The sequence below is a fragment of the Babylonia areolata genome, chromosome 14, assembly GCF_041734735.1.
Source record: "Babylonia areolata isolate BAREFJ2019XMU chromosome 14, ASM4173473v1, whole genome shotgun sequence".
NCBI lineage: Eukaryota > Metazoa > Mollusca > Gastropoda > Neogastropoda > Buccinidae > Babylonia > Babylonia areolata.
Window position 1 is genome coordinate 4,090,076 of NC_134889.1, and position 17,500 is coordinate 4,107,575.

The window sequence follows — 17,500 nt, forward strand, 5'->3', positions numbered from 1 at the left end:
GCTATTGCGCCCGTCTTCTCATCAAACAAAGACCACATAAAAGTGATAACATGACGCATTTTATACAAACTTCACAGATATATACTATACTATACTTATACTAACTTCAACCTCTGAATACTTAACATTAACTGATTAATATCATTTCAAATGACCATTAATAAATATGAGAAACAATCAAAACGAGCAATGTTGCTCCCCTCATTAACTACTTATAGTAATTATTTATTTCACTTTTTTTTTTAGTTCCATTACGATTTCCCAAGCAGACGTTTATATAATGATTTATTTATGTTTCTTTCATTAAAGGGGAGGAAATGATCTTCTCATAGCAAACTGCTACTATACGGCTGCAGATGGTAGATGTTCACTGTGTCGGAAATGCCATCATCTCACTACGATTTTACCATTTATCATTACACTCGATTTTGTGTTTGTCATCAAAACACTAAGCAATGCCAAAACAATGTTTTGTTTCGTCTACAATGCATACAACTCCAAGATGCTATATGTATAAAATGTAAACGGACAGCAACATTAATAGTAACAACAACAACATCAACAACAACAACAGTTGTATTTGTATCACAACAAGGACCTTATGAATAATATACTCAGGTGAGTTGAAGGGATGGGGGGAGGGGGCGGGGGGGGAGGTGGGCAGACGTGATAAACAGAGAGATAGAAAAAACAGACAGACACCCACCCACCCATTCCCTAAAATAAATGCAGTTGGTGCACAAAAAAAAAAAGAAAAAAAAGAAAAAAAAAAAAAAAGCCACATGAAAACCTGTCTTCTTCAGTTGAAATAATTCAAGATAAACAAATGAAGGAATGATTAAAAATCCAACTCAGGAAAAATATCCGATACGTATTTCAAACAACAACAACAAAAAAACATAAAATAGATGAACGAATAAAGACTACGACCACTTATAAGTGGACGCATGCCACTCTACCAAACGCATACACAGTTCAGGCATACATTTCAGACTGACGCTACTTTGTTCTTCTTCAGGTAATACATTTCAGACTGACGTTACTTTGTTCTTCTTCAGGTAATACATTTCAGACTGACGTTACTTTGTTCTTCTTCAGGTAATACATTTCAGACCGACGTTACTTTGTTCTTCTTCAGCTAATACATTTCAGACTGACGCTACTTTGTTCTTCTTCAGGTAATACATTTCAGACTGACGTTACTTTGTTCTTCTTCAGGTAATACATTTCAGACTGACGTTACTTTGTTCTTCTTCAGGTGATACATTTCAGACTGACGTTACTTTGTTCTTCTTCAGGTGATACATTTCAGACTGACGTTACTTTGTTCTTCTTCAGGTAATACATTTCAGACTGACGCTACTTTGTTCTTCTTCAGGTAATACATTTCAGACCTACGTTACTTTGTTCTTCTTCAGGTAATACATTTCAGACAGACGTTACTTTGTTCTTCTTCAGGTAATACATTTCAGACAGACGTTACTTTGTTCTTCTTCAGGTAATACATTTCAGACCTACGTTACTTTGTTCTTCTTCAGGTAATACATTTCAGACTGATGTTACTTTGTTCTTCTTCAGGTAATACATGTCAGACTGACGTTACTTTGTTCTTCTTCAGGTAATACATTTCAGACCTACGTTACTTTGTTCTTCTTCAGGTAATACATTTCAGACTAATACATGTCAGACTGACATTACTTTGTTCTTCTTCAGGTAATACATTTCAGACTGACGTTACTTTGTTCTTCTTCAGGTAATACATTTCAGACTGACGTTACTTTGTTCTTCTTCAGGTAATACATTTCAGACTGACGTCACGTTGTTCTTCTTCAGGTAATACATTTCAGACTGACGTTACGTTGTTCTTCTTCAGGTAATACATTTCAGACTGACGTTACGTTGTTCTTCCTTTTCTTCCTCTCTCTCCTGGAGTCACTGGGGCTTCACGCAAAAACAACTATTCACCCGATTTCGTTTCTTAATCAAAAATAAAGTTCTTCAAATAAGAACAAGAACATAACGAGCGAGAGGGAAGTCACACTGATAGCAACCACCTTCGTCCTGAAACAATCAACATAGATAAGACAGCTCTCAAGCTGCAGGTTAAAAAGAACTCAAACCCCCAAAAAAGAAAAAAAAAAAAAAAAAAAACAAAAAAAAAACAAAAAAACAGAACCACACAGAAAAGCGCTACGGAAAAAACCTTCAGTCTATTGAAACCAGCTATCCACCAATAACCTGGGAAAGCTCAACGCCCATGAACCGTGAAGCAAAACCACCAAAGTCAAGGAGACACCAGGTATAATGCCGCCCCCCACACCCCCCCTCCACTCTCCCTGATACCGCAACCTTTTCAACACCAATCGGATACCACAAACCTTTTCTATACCAATCTGATATTATTAATGCAATGATCAATGACTGACCTGCCAACCTTAAAATCTGTATTTCCAGTACTTGTAAAAAAAAATTAAAAAAAAGAGAAAAAAAAAAGAAGAAGAAAAAAAGTGTACTTTCAAAAACTAATTTGTGTACACCACATACGTTGATGAAATATTGAAACTTTTACTTTTATGTAACTGGTGCAATCATGAACTGACATTATCGTGGTTTGTTTGACACTGTTCATGAGGCAATTTCTTTCTTTTTTTTCTTTTGTTTTTTTTTGTCAGTGTTTTTCAGTGTCATACTTTACACACCACTTCAGCAGTTTCAGTCTCTCAAAGACTAAAGAGAGGCATCACTGCGTTTGGACAAATCCATATACACTACACCACAGCTGCTAGGCAGATGCCTGACCAGCAGCACCACCCAAAGAGCTTGGTCAGCCACCAACAATATCACACACACACACTCACACACACACACACACACATATATATATATATATATAAATATATGAAAAGACGTGACATGGGTGAACTACTGCCACAACCACTTCAAGCACAACTCTTTTTCCCACTTTTTATTCATCTTGACTCTTTTTAGTTTTTGACTCACTTGTGTAAACAAAGTGAGTCTATGTTTTAACCCGGTGTTTGGTGGTCTGTGTGTGTGTGTGTGTGTGTGTGTGTGTGTGTCCGTGGTAAACTTTAACACTGACATGTTCAAATGTTAAATTTTAGAATGTCAGTTAAGGAGCCACGATAGTGTAATGGATAAGGCAGTTTCTTCTCACCCGAACACACAGGTGTCGAATCTGGTTAGGACTTCTTTTTTTTTTTAAAACGCGAAGCTTTATAATAATAAATACAGAACACATTTTAACGATTAGATTTAAAAAAAAATTTTTTTAAGTGTATCACAAGTGAGTCTTGAAGGCCTTGCCTCTCTTGTTTCCTTTGCTTTTCTTTCTGTCTTTCTTTCTTTTTTTCCTTAACAATAAATTTGACTAATGATAACCACTGGACAGATATTAATCCTATCTATATCACGTCAATGTAAAAAAGACAAAAAAAAACCCCAACCCAAACACTAAAAACAAAACTGATGCTCCAAAGTCCTCACTTTTGTTCACAAGAGAGGGAGATAATTCACTAGTCTGAACGTTAAAAGGAAGAGGAAAGGGAGGGAAGCGGGCATGGGGTCAGATGAGGAATAAAAACAAGAAACTCTTAATTGTAATACAGATCTCTCTCTCTCTCTCTCTCTCTCTCTCTCTCTCTCTCTCTCTATATATATATATATATATATATATATACACACACATACACATATGTATATGTGCTAACGATGCAGCTGTAATGGTGATATGAATGTGACAGTATGTATATACGCTGAATGATACAGCACCAATGATGAAGTGATTGTGACAGCATGTATGTATATACGCTGAATGGTACAGCACCAATGGTGATATGAATGTGACAGTATGTATTATGTATATACGCTGAATGGTACAGCACCAATGGTGATATGAATGTGACAGCATGTATGTATATACGCTGAATGGTACAGCACCAATGATGAAGTGATTGTGACAGCATGTATGTATATACGCTGAATGGTACAGCACCAATGGTGAAGTGATTGTGACAGCATGTATGTATATACGCTGAATCATACAGCACCAATGGTGAAGTGATTGTGACAGCATGTATGTATATACGCTGAATTATACAGCACCAATGGTGAAGTGACTGTGACACAGTATGCATACGCTGAATGATACAGCACCAACGGTGAAGTGATTGTGACAGCATGTATGTATATACGCTGAATCATACAGCACCAATGGTGAAGTGATTGTGACAGCATGTATGTATATACGCTGAATTATACAGCACCAATGGTGAAGTGATTGTGACACAGTATGCATACGCTGAATGATACAGCACCAATGGTGATGTGAATGTGACAGCAACTATGTATATACGCTGAATGATACAGCACCAACGGTGAAGTGATTGTGACACAGTATATATACGCTGAATGATACAGCACCAACGGTGAAGTGATTGTGACACAGTATATATACGCTGAATGATACAGCAGCAATGGTGAAGTGATTGTGACTGACACTGAGGTCGGGAGACGGTGGGGCTTGTGGGAGGAGGGGGAAATGGGGATTGGGGGGGAGGGGGGGGGGGGTGGGGAAACAGGTGCACACCAGGGAAGCTGGTTGTGATAGGGCTCGACACAGGACAAAAAAAAAAAGCATGCAGACTCGACCCTTACTGGCGACTGCACACACAGACACACACACGCATGCATGCACACACACACACAAATAGACACACACGCACGCACACATACAGACACACACACACACATACAGACACACACACACACAAGTGTGCACACACACATTCATCACACACACACACAACCACCCATACACATATACAGACAAAAAATAGGCACGCAGCCTATACCTTTACCCATCACAAACTTATGCACCCCCCCCCCCCCTGCACCCCCCCCTGCACCCCCCCCCCACACACACCACGCACACATATGCAAACATATAGTCCACTATCACTCTTCTCTCAGTGAACAGATGCAACATAGCTGAACAAAACAACAGACATACCAACCACACACGTACACACACTTGTGCACTCAAACACACACAGACAGACACAGACACGCTAACGCACACGCACACAACAACGACACCCACACACCCACTACTTAGATCCACCCTTTCTTAAAAACACGGCATGCAAATCATGGAACAGACATGTACACAAACATGTATATCATTGGTTAGTTCACAAAGTGCCACACAACCAATCAACAAGCAGCTGCCATTTGGGGTGTGGCATGCCAAAGGGCGTAATGTATCAAAGCCACTCTGTGATTGGTCAGGACTGCAGTCATGGCAACATGCGCAATGCAGAGACTTACATCGCCAAGCGCTCCAGGTCATTGTAATAAGGACGGTCACTAGTGTCCACCCTACCGCTGGCCTGTGGCCCAAAACATCTAGAAAACAGTGGTCAGTCATTGTAAAAAACTTTAAAAGTTTCAAAGAAACTATATCCTTTTGCCCATTTTGGGGTATGGATGATACAATAAAAATTCACAGAACGTACACACTAAATCACAACTCAAGTCCAACCATGTCAAACAAAACATGGATGATACAATAAAAATGCACGAATACACACTAAATCACAACTCAAGTCCAACCATGTCAAACAAAACATGGATGATACAATAAAAATTCACAAAATGCACACACAAAATCACAACTTAAGTCCAACCATGTCAAACAAAACATGGATGATACAATAAAAATGCACGAATACACACTAAATCACAACTTCAGTCCAACAATGTCAAATGAAACAAACACAAAAGCACACCAAAAATTGAATCTGAAAATAGGAATAACAACTTACAATCAAAACAATTCAAACTTCAGCATATTGAAATGTCCACTCCAGATATAACCTGGGCAAGTTAACTACAAACCCTTTCCAAGTTTCATGAAGTTACTTTTAAGCTGTGTTTTCTTCCCAGCACAAAATGAACCGCATAAACTGATCAAGAGGACACTGATGAATGTGATGGACATTCACTTGGTTCAGTCTACTTTGACGTCACATTATTTTTCAGACATTCTAAAACAAAATGAAATTTATCCCTAGCGGTGGCTGTATTATATACTCTTTGCAAATACTGCCGCCTCTATCTTCACCATCTCTTCTCCAAGTTTTGATCTGCAGAGAATGACGGGCGCAATAGCCAAGTGGTTAAAGCGTTGGACTGTCAATCTGAGGGTCCCGGGTTCGAATCACGGTGACGGCGCCTGGTGGGTGAAGGGTGGAGATTTTGACGATCTCCCAGGTCAACATATGTGCAGACCTGCTAGTGCCTGAACCCCCTTCGTGTGTATATGCAAGCAGAAGATCAAATACGCACATTAAAGATCCCGTAATCCATGTCAGCGTTCGGTGGGTTATGGAAACAAGAACATACCCAGCATGCACATCCCCGAAAACGGAGTATGGCTGCCTACATGGCGGGGTAAAAACGGTCATACACGTAAAAGCCCACTCATGTGTATGCGAGTGAACGTGGGAGTTGCAGCCCATGAACGCAGAAGAAGAAGAAGAAGATCTGCAGAACTTAACAATGCTACCTACATTATTTAGTGCATTAATCAACAGCAAGACGTCTCATAACAGATCGCAATAACAGAAATGAAAGCAAGACATTTGTCACATATTTAGTCTGTGTAACCATACATGTGTTCATTGCCACAGGACCTAAACACTTTTTTGTTGCCTTGTCAAATTCAGCAATTGCAGCTTTTAGAGGCGTTTGATTGGCTAAGAGCGGACTGGGCAAGACGGGTCGTCTTTTCACCGTTAGCCGCGCAAAATTTGGCCAAGCGAAGCAAACCAACAGGCCTAGTTTGCATCAGTTTGACATGGTACAGTATATGACACCAAAATATTGCTTAGACCAACAAAACTGTAGTGATCTGTTTCAAACACTGTGCACCAAGAACTCGGTATGTTCACACATGTAATATTGTTCTCTGTGCAACTTCATTTCCTACACTTTCAACTGCGCTGTAAATGTTAGTAATTCTGCCCTTTTATGTTGAGTACGGAAAAGATGAAACATGCAGAGAGAAAAAATTAGTATGGATCTTTGTCAGGGTCTGACAAAGAGGGGAGTAAACTGAAAACATAATACCCTGTATAAGTGCAATATATATATATATATATATATATATATATATATATATATATATATATACACACACACACACACACATATATATATATACCTAATGACTGACAACACATATCAAACAAAGTATTCCAAAGCCAACTCTGACAATAAACTATTCCTGAAAACAAAGAATGAAAGTCATCCCAAATAATTTCAAAGCAGACTCTGAGAAGAAACTATTTATGAAAAAAAAAAGAAAGTCATACCTTTTTTTTTTTTTTTTTCTAAAGGAAGTATGCATAAGTTTATGTTTCACATAACCAAATCATTTCACACACATGTACATACAAGTCATGTGTACAAGTACATACACGATATACTAATGATTTTGTTGTTTGGGGGGTCCAGAGATTACATCATGACCTAACTTACATGGATTCATATTTCACTGGCACAAGAAAGCAAGGGTTTCTGCTGATATAAACTGAAATATTTCAAGGTAAATCATAAATCTGAAAAAAAAATCTTTCAATTTAATTAAAAAAAAATTTTTTTATATAAGCACAGAGAGACATCATATATTGTGCACAGTATACAAAATGTGAACTAAATATACATGTAGATCTATATAGTTTGTAGTTTCTAAGCATTCCTCAAGACATGTTCTGGGTTATCTTTCAGTTTCATAGAAAAAGATTTCATCTTAAATCCCCCTCCCCCCTACCCCCACCCCGTAATTTTTTCTCGTAAGTATCTTAGCATGTCTATGTTTTGATGCCTGTCATATTTCCAACACACAAACACACACATGAACACACACACACACACACACACACACATGAACAAACACACACACACACACACACGAACACACAGTGACACACACACACACACACATACACACACACACACGAACACACACACACACACACACACACACGAACACACACACACAGTGACACACACACACACACGAACACACACACACACACACACACGAACACACAGTGACACACACACACACACACACACACACACGAACACACACATATACGAGTTGTTTACCTGTATTTTTGTTGTGCTCGCTCACTTTTTGACAGCTTGGAAAGCACCTCTAAAATCTGAAAGTTAAAAGCACAAAACATAAATCAAAATTATTCAGTGTACATTCAGTAACACTATCATCTTTTCATCATGTTTGCCCTTTATAACATCAAATTTTTGCACACTTCTTGCAATTAATCAACAATTCATAAAATGGAGAAAAAAAAAGAAAAGAAAAAAAAACCAAAAAAAAACCCAGTTCTCATTCACTGTTAACTTTCTATTCTCTTACTCAACTGTTTGAACAAACAACCAAGGTAATATTCAACCTTCTTTTTTGTCTTTTTTAACTCTCTCCATACGAACGGCGAAAGAGATGACGTTAACAGCGTTTCACTCCAATTACCATCATCAAAATATTGCGAGCGGAAGGCTCTTATACTGAAGAGGTGAATGTTGACAAAGAATACCACAATTCTGACGACGGAAGCTAAAGGTTGGGTCATTCAGACACCCACTGGACATCCGAGGGGTCTGTGTAGAGGAGAAGAGAGGACTGGCCGTACTGAGTGAGTTAATGAGAAAGATCATGAAATTCAAACCAGCTGCCATGGCGAAGAGGTTAGCGTTCCAGACTTACAGTTACAGCTGGGAGGACAGACTCAGGCTTGGGTGTGTACATGAGGGATTTGGAATGAGTATCAGTATCAGTATCGGTATCAGTATCGGTAATTAAGGAGGTGTCACTGTGTTCGGTCAAATCCCATAATACGCTACACCACATCTGCCAAGCAGATGCCTGACCAGCAGCGTAACCCAGCGCGCTTAGTCAGGCCTAGAGAAAAATAAAATAAAATAAACTATATATATATTTTTTAAATTAAAACTAAATAAATAAATCAATCAAATCAAATCAATCAATCAATAAAAAAAAAAGAATTATAATAATAAAAGTAAATGAAAATAAAATGACAATAATAATAATAAATAAGCAAATAAATGTATAACATGCAGACACACATCTACACATACACACACACACACACACATGCATAACAGATATATGCAACAAACATGCAGTTTCACAGATATGAAAGCACAAAGAAATACACATAAACGTACACGAGCCCCAACACACACACACACACACACACACACACACACACACACACACACCGACACACACACACACAGATACACCGACACACACACACACACACACACACTTGGAATGAGCGGTGTGGGAGTAATGGAGTGATACCATTAAAAGTGTGCAGATGATGGGACAGCCCCCCACCCCCACCCCCACCCCCCCAAAAAAGGATCAAATAATTCAAATCAATGTAATGGATTTCCTGTTGACAATAAATGAATAAACAAAACAATGAAACTAACACAAAAAAAACCAGAAGAAACTGAACAAACAGCAACATCACCACCACCACCACCAACAACACGATTCTTCTTCTTTCTTCGTTCGTGAGCTGCAACTCCCACGGTCACTCGCATACATGTACACAAGTGGGCTTTTACCGCTAAAAGACCTTTTTTTTTTTTTAAACCCAGCCATGTAGGCAGCCATACTCCCATTTTCGGGGGTAACAAAAGATTAGAAACAAGAGAGGCATGGCCTTCAAGACTCACTTGTGATAAATTAAGTCCCCTAGCATTAATTACAGAGTTTAATTACAGAGTAATATCCCTTCTTTACTATCTACACCAAAACGTTTGCAAAATAAATAAAAATTCCATGCTTAGCAAAAGAAGTTCCTGTTTGAACAAAAAATGATAATAATGACTCCTCTTGTTGTTGTGTCAGAATAAGAGGTCAAAGTGCCAAGTTTAGAGAATACAAAAAATATAAATATAACAGTAAATGCAGATTGCATATAATTAGGCTTCTTTTTTTCTTCATTTTTTTTGTGCCCATCCCAGAGGTGCAATACTGTTTTAAACAAGATGACTGGAAAGAACTGAACTTTTCCTATTTTTATGCCTAATTTGGTGTCAACTGACAAAGTATTTGCAGAGAAAATGTTAAAGTTTACCACGGACACACAGACACACACACGCATGGACACACACACACACACACAGACAACCGAACACCGGGTTAAAACATAGACTCACTTTGTTTACACAAGTGAGTCAATAAAGGCAATCAAAAAAGCGTCACCTTTCGAAAATCTTTGACATCAAACAAATCGTGAGGGTCGAAGAGCTCGTGTTCACGGAGGCCAAATGTCTTGGAACAGGCGTGCAGAAACGTTCGGATGTTCTTCAGACAAAGGAACTGCAGAAGAAAACATTGACAATAATTATCATAATACTTCACCGCTACAATTCTATACAGCACCAGATAAGTTATAGATCTGTATATATGTATATATACATAAATATATACACATAAATATATGTACATATGCTTTTTTCTGTTATTATGTAATTCTATGAACCATGAAACTATATTTGATGTCTAAATGGGCCCATCTCATTCTCAAAGACAGATTAATTTCTCAGTACACGTACGCAGGAGAAATTATGTATCGTAAGAACACTACTGTTCATCATCATGGGATTGTTAAATATTGAGTTTATATTTGTGTGTGTTTTATCTTCAGTTTAATGTCTATTCACTAAGTGTTTTTAGACGGAAAGGAGTAAAGAAGTGGATAAAGGAAAGGGAATGCATGTGAATATTAGTGTAAAAAAGTATTCATGTTAGAAATCAGAGGAAAAGTATATTATAAGAAAAAGTCTAAAGAGATTGTGGTGTGTATTGAATGAGGTGTCATGGGAAGTAGAATATGTATATGCATATCAACAAGTATCAACCTACAACAATGTAAATATAAATAACAACATTAATTATAACACATCAAAGGAGGATACCAACTGGACTGGAGTTTAAAATTTCCGAAAACATTCTAAGCAATGAATAATCTTTCAAAATCTTTTCAGTGGCTAATGAAATATTGGAAGAAAAGTCACCAACTACATCTTTTGGAATTAACTGTCTTATGCTCGGACAATGAATGAGTAGATGACTTACAGTTATTTGCTTACCGCATATACATTTTATATTTTTAGAAAATTTTGTACGAAAGGCATTTCAACAAATTCTGTACATTAGACATGTGTGTGTGTGTGTGTGTGTGTGTGTGTGTGTGTGTGTGTGTGTGTGTGTGGGTGGGTGGGTGTATGTGGGTGTTTCATGTCATTTAATGTCCATCCACATTCAGTGATATTAGACAGGGGTGGAAATTTTCTTCAAAAGTAAAAAGGAAAGGGAATAAGAGGAGGGAAAAGGATGAAAACAAGAGAGAGAGAGAGACAGTGTCTGTGTGTGTCTGTGTGTGTCTGTGTGTGTGTGTATGTGTGTGTGTGTGTCTGTGTGTGTCTGTGTCTGTGTCTGTGTGTGTGTGATTGCACACTTTTCACCTTATGAACCTGACAATGCCAAAAAAATGAGGATTTTTCTGGTATTCTTTTCCCTTTTTAATGTTATGTTACTGGTTGTAAATTCATTCACTGAATGATCAGTTAAACAAACAAAAGACAAACAAAAAAACAATAACAATGTTGAATAAATCAATGGGATGCACTTTTTTTTTCAATTAATAATAATTCATAACCCAATTATCTTAACCTGATTTGTCCATAATTAACCTTACTCAATCAATACATAGTGAACAAATGGTATACCCCAGTCAGTGATGGGTAATTATGACACACTAATGATCTGATGTAATACCAATGTGCTGCAAAGTGCTGGCCTCACTCAAAACACCACACACATCTTCTTAACTTAAAACTTGTGAATGCTAGTTACTTCTATTTTAACCTTGAACCTTGAACCTTGAACTTTTAGGCGTTGAAGCCTTCTTCAGGCTAGTTCGCCTCTCCTTGGTGGCCACAGCACTGGTTTGTGGCATGCGTGGTAAGCAGCACTGTAGCGGAGTTACTGCAGGCAGGTTGGATTGTACACACTAGGCAACTGTTGCCAGTGCGCGTCCAGCCTGGATTTGCAACAGTTTAGGGTAGGGGCGGTCACTACACTGTCCGGCAGGTTATTCCATGAGTTCACGACTCTTTGTGAAAAGGAGCTGCTGCGGACATTCAACCTGCAGTATTTTTTTCTTTATCCTGAGGCTGTGGCCCCGGGTGTTGTGGCTGGTGGCTGGTTCTAACCTTGGCCTATCCACGTCATAGGGCCCGTGCATGTACTTATAAGTGTCAATCATGTCTCCTCTGTTGCGACGGTGCTCTAGGCTTGGTAGGCGGAGGTGACGCAGACGTTCAGGGTAGGGCAGATCTCAGACGGTTGGCAGCAGCTTGGTGGTGCGACGCTGGACATCCTCTATGTTTTAGTTTTAAAACAACTAAAACACCAACAGTCAGTGAGTTACCCTTGGCATAGGTGAAGCTAGGGAGGCAGATATGGTGAGATGGAGGAGGTTGTATTGTGTGCCTGCATGTTATATGTGACTCTTCTATCAATTCTGGAAGCATCAGCAGAAGCACTGATACAGGGTCTCTAGGCTGGCCTCACTTTAATCAGTTTTTGTTTTTGTTTTGTTTTTAATTTCAAACCCCACTTTTTGTTTTTGTTCAACACACACACACACACACACACACACACACACACACACACATGCACATACAATCAATACTTAATCATATTTAATGTAAGCTGTGAATTACAAGGTGTTTGAAATGAATTTTGAACCAATGACCCAAGGCAATGAACTTTGAACTGAATTTTTTGACAGGTAGGTCAGTTCCTTCCTTCCATGCAGTGACCACAATCATTTCTTGATTACTCTGTCACTGATGAGGGGATAGGTCTGCAGGAAGAAGCACTATTTGTATCATTAAAAAAAAAAAAAATAAAAAAATAAAAAATAAAAAACTTCCTTGTCATTATGCTCCAGGCTAACACTGCAATGTAGGCCTAACAAATTTCAACATTATTTTGCATTCTTCCAAGTTACTTTTCACATGTTTTTTTCTGCTCAGGACCTGACATGTAAAAAGAAGAAGAAAAAAAAAGGAAGTGAATAATTCACACAACTTGAAGAAAACTTAAATGCATCTGTCATCTGCATGATCTGTTATGATTAAACACAGGTAAAACAACAAAACAGACTGGAAAAGAAGTTATAAAACACAGGCTTCTTTCTTTGAAATGCGCACTGAATTTTCGCAAACAGGTCTAACAAAACTTTGCGGACATTCCGAAAGGGGGGGAAGGGTTTGAAGGAATGAGGAAGAAGTCTTGATAATAGGTGAAACACCATCGCACACACCTGAGACATCTGCGGTCTGGGACTGAAGTCCTTTGGATCCACGCTGCCAGGACATAGTTGGTTCAACAGATGACAGATCAAAACACCATCTCTCAAAGCCTGCGCCAAGTCGAAGGCTGTGCTATCTCGACTAGTAGCTTTGTGGTCGCTTGGTAAAATCTGGCATTGAACAAGCCAATCAACACACTGCCTCCATTCCTCAGCCGCCATTTTCTCTCATGTTTCTTTTTTCTTTTTTTTTTTTTTTAACAGTTAAAAAAACCCATAAAGCTTACAAGCGAAATTGTACTTTGCAAATAGACTAAAGGTACAACATATGTTTTTATATTCCTTATTCAAGTAACATGCACGCAAAACTAAGTGCAGGTTTTGAGAATATGAATACTTTGGGCAGGCAATTCGAAACTACAAGTCTGCAGGGAAAATTGAAAGATGGCTCTGAATGCTGAAATACACTTCCTGTTTTCGTTTCCATGTGAGTGGGAGAGATCGGCGTGCTTCTACAAGTGTGGCGTGGTTGGCCAAACAAAATGTGCATGGTTTGACGATTGCACACTAATTCACCCAGATTTGCATTCGCTGCTGAAAATAAGGTGAGTTAAAGTATCGTTGTGTGAATTCACGGATGCTTTGTATTTCATACAGTTGTACATATATATCCATTGCCTATTTTCCTTAGCGGTTGCGCATCAGTAAGATTGACAGACTGATGTCTGAAATAAAGATGAAAAACCTTAGCAGTGTGTGTGTGTGTGTGTGTGTGTCCATTATGTGTGCACGCACACACACATACATGTTCACACACATGTGCATGTGTGCAAGCACATAAATATGTAAGCATGGTCATCAAACACATTATGCTACATTGGATAATATGAACATACATCATATATTATATTTACAACAAGCTCATCTGCATAACTCTTGTGCGGAGATGCTCATCAGCTTTATGCACACACACACACACACACACACACACACACACACACACACAGTGACAAACACAGAGAATCACAGAGAGAGAGAGAGAGAGAGAGAGAAAAAAAAAAGCTTTATTTACACACACACACACACACACACACACACACACACACACACACACAGTAACAAACACAGAGAATCACAGAGAGAGAGAGAGAGAGAGAGAAAAAAAGCTTTATTTACACACACACACACACACACACACACACACACACACACACACACACACACACACACAGTGACAAACACAGAGAATCACAGAGAGAGAGAGAATCAAACACAAACATGAATACAAACATACACACACAAACACACATATAAATTACACACACACACACACACACACACTATAAAATTTGCATGATTTTGTACTTTGATTCACACACACACGTACACACACACACACACACACACACACACACACAGAGGATATAAATTGCATGATTGTGTACTTTTGTTTTTGTCTTTTCTTTTGTCACTGTTTCTTAACAATGTTGTACTAGTGTTCACACACACACACACACACACACACACACACACACACACACACACACACACACACACACAGAGAGAGAGATAATGTCTCTCTGTGGTATCTTTGTGCCCAGTATGCAAGTTAATGGACTTTTTTTCTTTTCTTTTTTGTTGTTGTTGTTATTACCCATATGCATAAATTTATGAAATCTTTATATAGTGGATGTAGTTTAACCCTTTGAGCCCTGAGTTCCTGAGCAATTTTAACCCTTCTGCCTGAGCTCAGCCAAAATTTGCAAATGATTGATATTAAAACCCTTTGAGCCCTGACCACCGCTTTACTGGTGGCAGAGAAAAATGACATAATTCCCAGCCACCGGTTGAGCGGTGCATAAACACTTGAAGCGTGCAGAGTCTCAACCTGGCCCGTCAGGGCAGAAATCAGGGACAAAACGTTTGAGAAAACAACTGTACACAACGCAGCAAGTAATTCATATATTTGATGATTTATCGGAAGTACAGTATGACAATGATTACTCTGATAGTGAGGTAGAATTTGAATCAGATGATTTTGCTACAGATAGTGATGTTGAAAATAAATCTGAGCATGCAGAATCAGTTGATCAAAGGAGGCGTGTCAGGTTGAGACTCTGCACGCTTCACGGTAGAAATCGATCTTTTTTATCCAAAGCGCATGCACAAAACACAGTAAAAAGGCGCGGCAATGTTGATACTACATTCGCTGACGTCAGAATATTACTCTTCAATATAAGTCAACCAATAGCAAAACACGACACAAGTGTTCACGCACCACTCAACCGGTGGCCAGGCATTATGCCACCCTTCCCCACCACCGGTAAAGCGGTGGTCAGGGCTCAAAGGGTCAAGAAGGGTGCAGACTGGAAGAACTATAATTGGGCATGCCTCAGTCTTTGAGTGGTAACGTTCTAAGGTCTGTGTGTGCAACTGCATGTATGTATTAGTATTGCACATGTAATGATGTATGCAGAACATACATTATACATAATCTGAGTGTTTCAGTTCCCATAATCCTTATAAATATTCAGAAACAAAAACATACCCTGTAGATTCAGAACTAGTATATATATATATCTATCTATATCTATATATCTATATATATATATCTATATATATATATCTATATCTATATATATATATATATATGAGTGATGTACTGCTATCTAATAATGTAAGTAATGTCAGAAATTAATATGTACCACAAGATTTGATTTGATTTGTTTGTAAAGTGCTGTTGTCGTGAAATACAGCATACTGTTATGTGACAGGAGATTTTGTGTTGGGTTGTTGATGTTTTTGTTTTGTTTTTTTTTCTTTTCTTTTCTTTTTTTTCTTCTTTTAATTAATTTTTTATTAAAAACAAAAATGAAAAAATTCAGTCATTTAATTGTTTTTGGTTTTTTTTAGTTTTTTTTTTATGTTCAATATTACAAGAGGATAGCTCTGTGGATTTAAAAAAAAAAATTTTTATTCCATTAGTTTCATTTTCTTGTATTGAAAGAAGTAATAACCCTTGTATTTCTATGATTCCATGATTTTGTGGGGTTTTATTTTTAAAATTAATAATCAACTAAAATGGTTTGATCTCATGCACGTTGAATCATTGGTGAAGTGGTGTGGAGGGTGAAGATTGAAAAAGAAGTGAAATGCCACCTTGTGTACAACTACAAGGGTTAAAAAAAAAGAAAAAAAAGAAAAAGATTGTACTTAGTATCCAACATCCCTGGCAGGATAAAGCATGGCCATCATGTGAAAGTCCACTCAAAAAGATTCTGTAAACGAGTGGTGGTCTAGTGGTAAAGTGAAGTGAGAAAATCTTAAATGGGATCTTCTTCTTCTTCATTCGTGGGCTGCAACCCCCACGTTCACTCGTATGCACACGAGTGGGCTTTTACATGTATGACTGTTTTTACCCCGCCATGTAGGCAGCCATACTCCGCTTTCGGGGGTGTGCATGCTGGGTATGTTCTTGTTTCCATAACCCACCGAACGCAGACATGGATTACAGGATCTTTAACGTGCGTATTTGATCTTCTGCTTGCATATACACACGAAGGGGGTTCAGGCACTAGCAGGTCTGCACATGTGTTGACCTGGGAGATCGTAAAAATCTCCACCCTTTACCCACCAGGCGCTGTCACCGTGATTCGAACCCGGGACCCTCAGATTGAAAGTCCAGCGCTTTAACCACTCGGCTATTGTGCCCGTCAAAATCTTAAATGGGATCAAATCTCACGCATGCCAAAATTTTCTCCCCTTCCGCAAGACTTTGAGTGGTGGTCTTGATGCTGTTCATTCGGATGAGATGATAAACCAAGGTCCCATGTATAGTTTGCAATCAGTGCATGTACTGAGAACCCATGGCAACAAGAGAGTTTAATTGTCACTGGCAAAATTTCGAAGTAACATCAACTCTAAAAGATTTGTATTTTCCTTTTTTTTGTCACAACAGATTTCTCTGTGTGAAATTCAGGCTGCTCTCGCCTGGGAGAGCGCGTCGCTACACTGAGAGCGCCACCCTT

At 38.5% G+C, this 17,500-nt stretch overlaps 1 protein-coding gene across 4 annotated transcripts in view; it reads right to left on the minus strand.

The window, feature by feature from the left end:
- LOC143289743 (guanine nucleotide exchange factor VAV2-like) overlaps positions 1-13,720 on the minus strand; it is an 85,818-nt gene extending 72,098 nt beyond the window's left edge. For 3 of the 4 annotated variants that reach the window (XM_076598831.1, XM_076598830.1, XM_076598833.1), the window contains exons 1-4: positions 13,485-13,720; positions 10,352-10,468; positions 8,197-8,252; positions 5,350-5,427 (exon numbers count right to left, since the gene is read on the minus strand). In XM_076598831.1, coding sequence (XP_076454946.1) covers positions 5,350-5,427; positions 8,197-8,252; positions 10,352-10,468; positions 13,485-13,694 — 461 coding nt within the window. In that variant the 5' untranslated portion in view covers positions 13,695-13,720. The remainder of the gene's footprint in view (positions 1-5,349; positions 5,428-8,196; positions 8,253-10,351; positions 10,469-13,484) is intronic. The other variant, XM_076598832.1, reaches the window with a different exon arrangement.
- Positions 13,721-17,500: the final 3,780 nt, after the last annotated feature.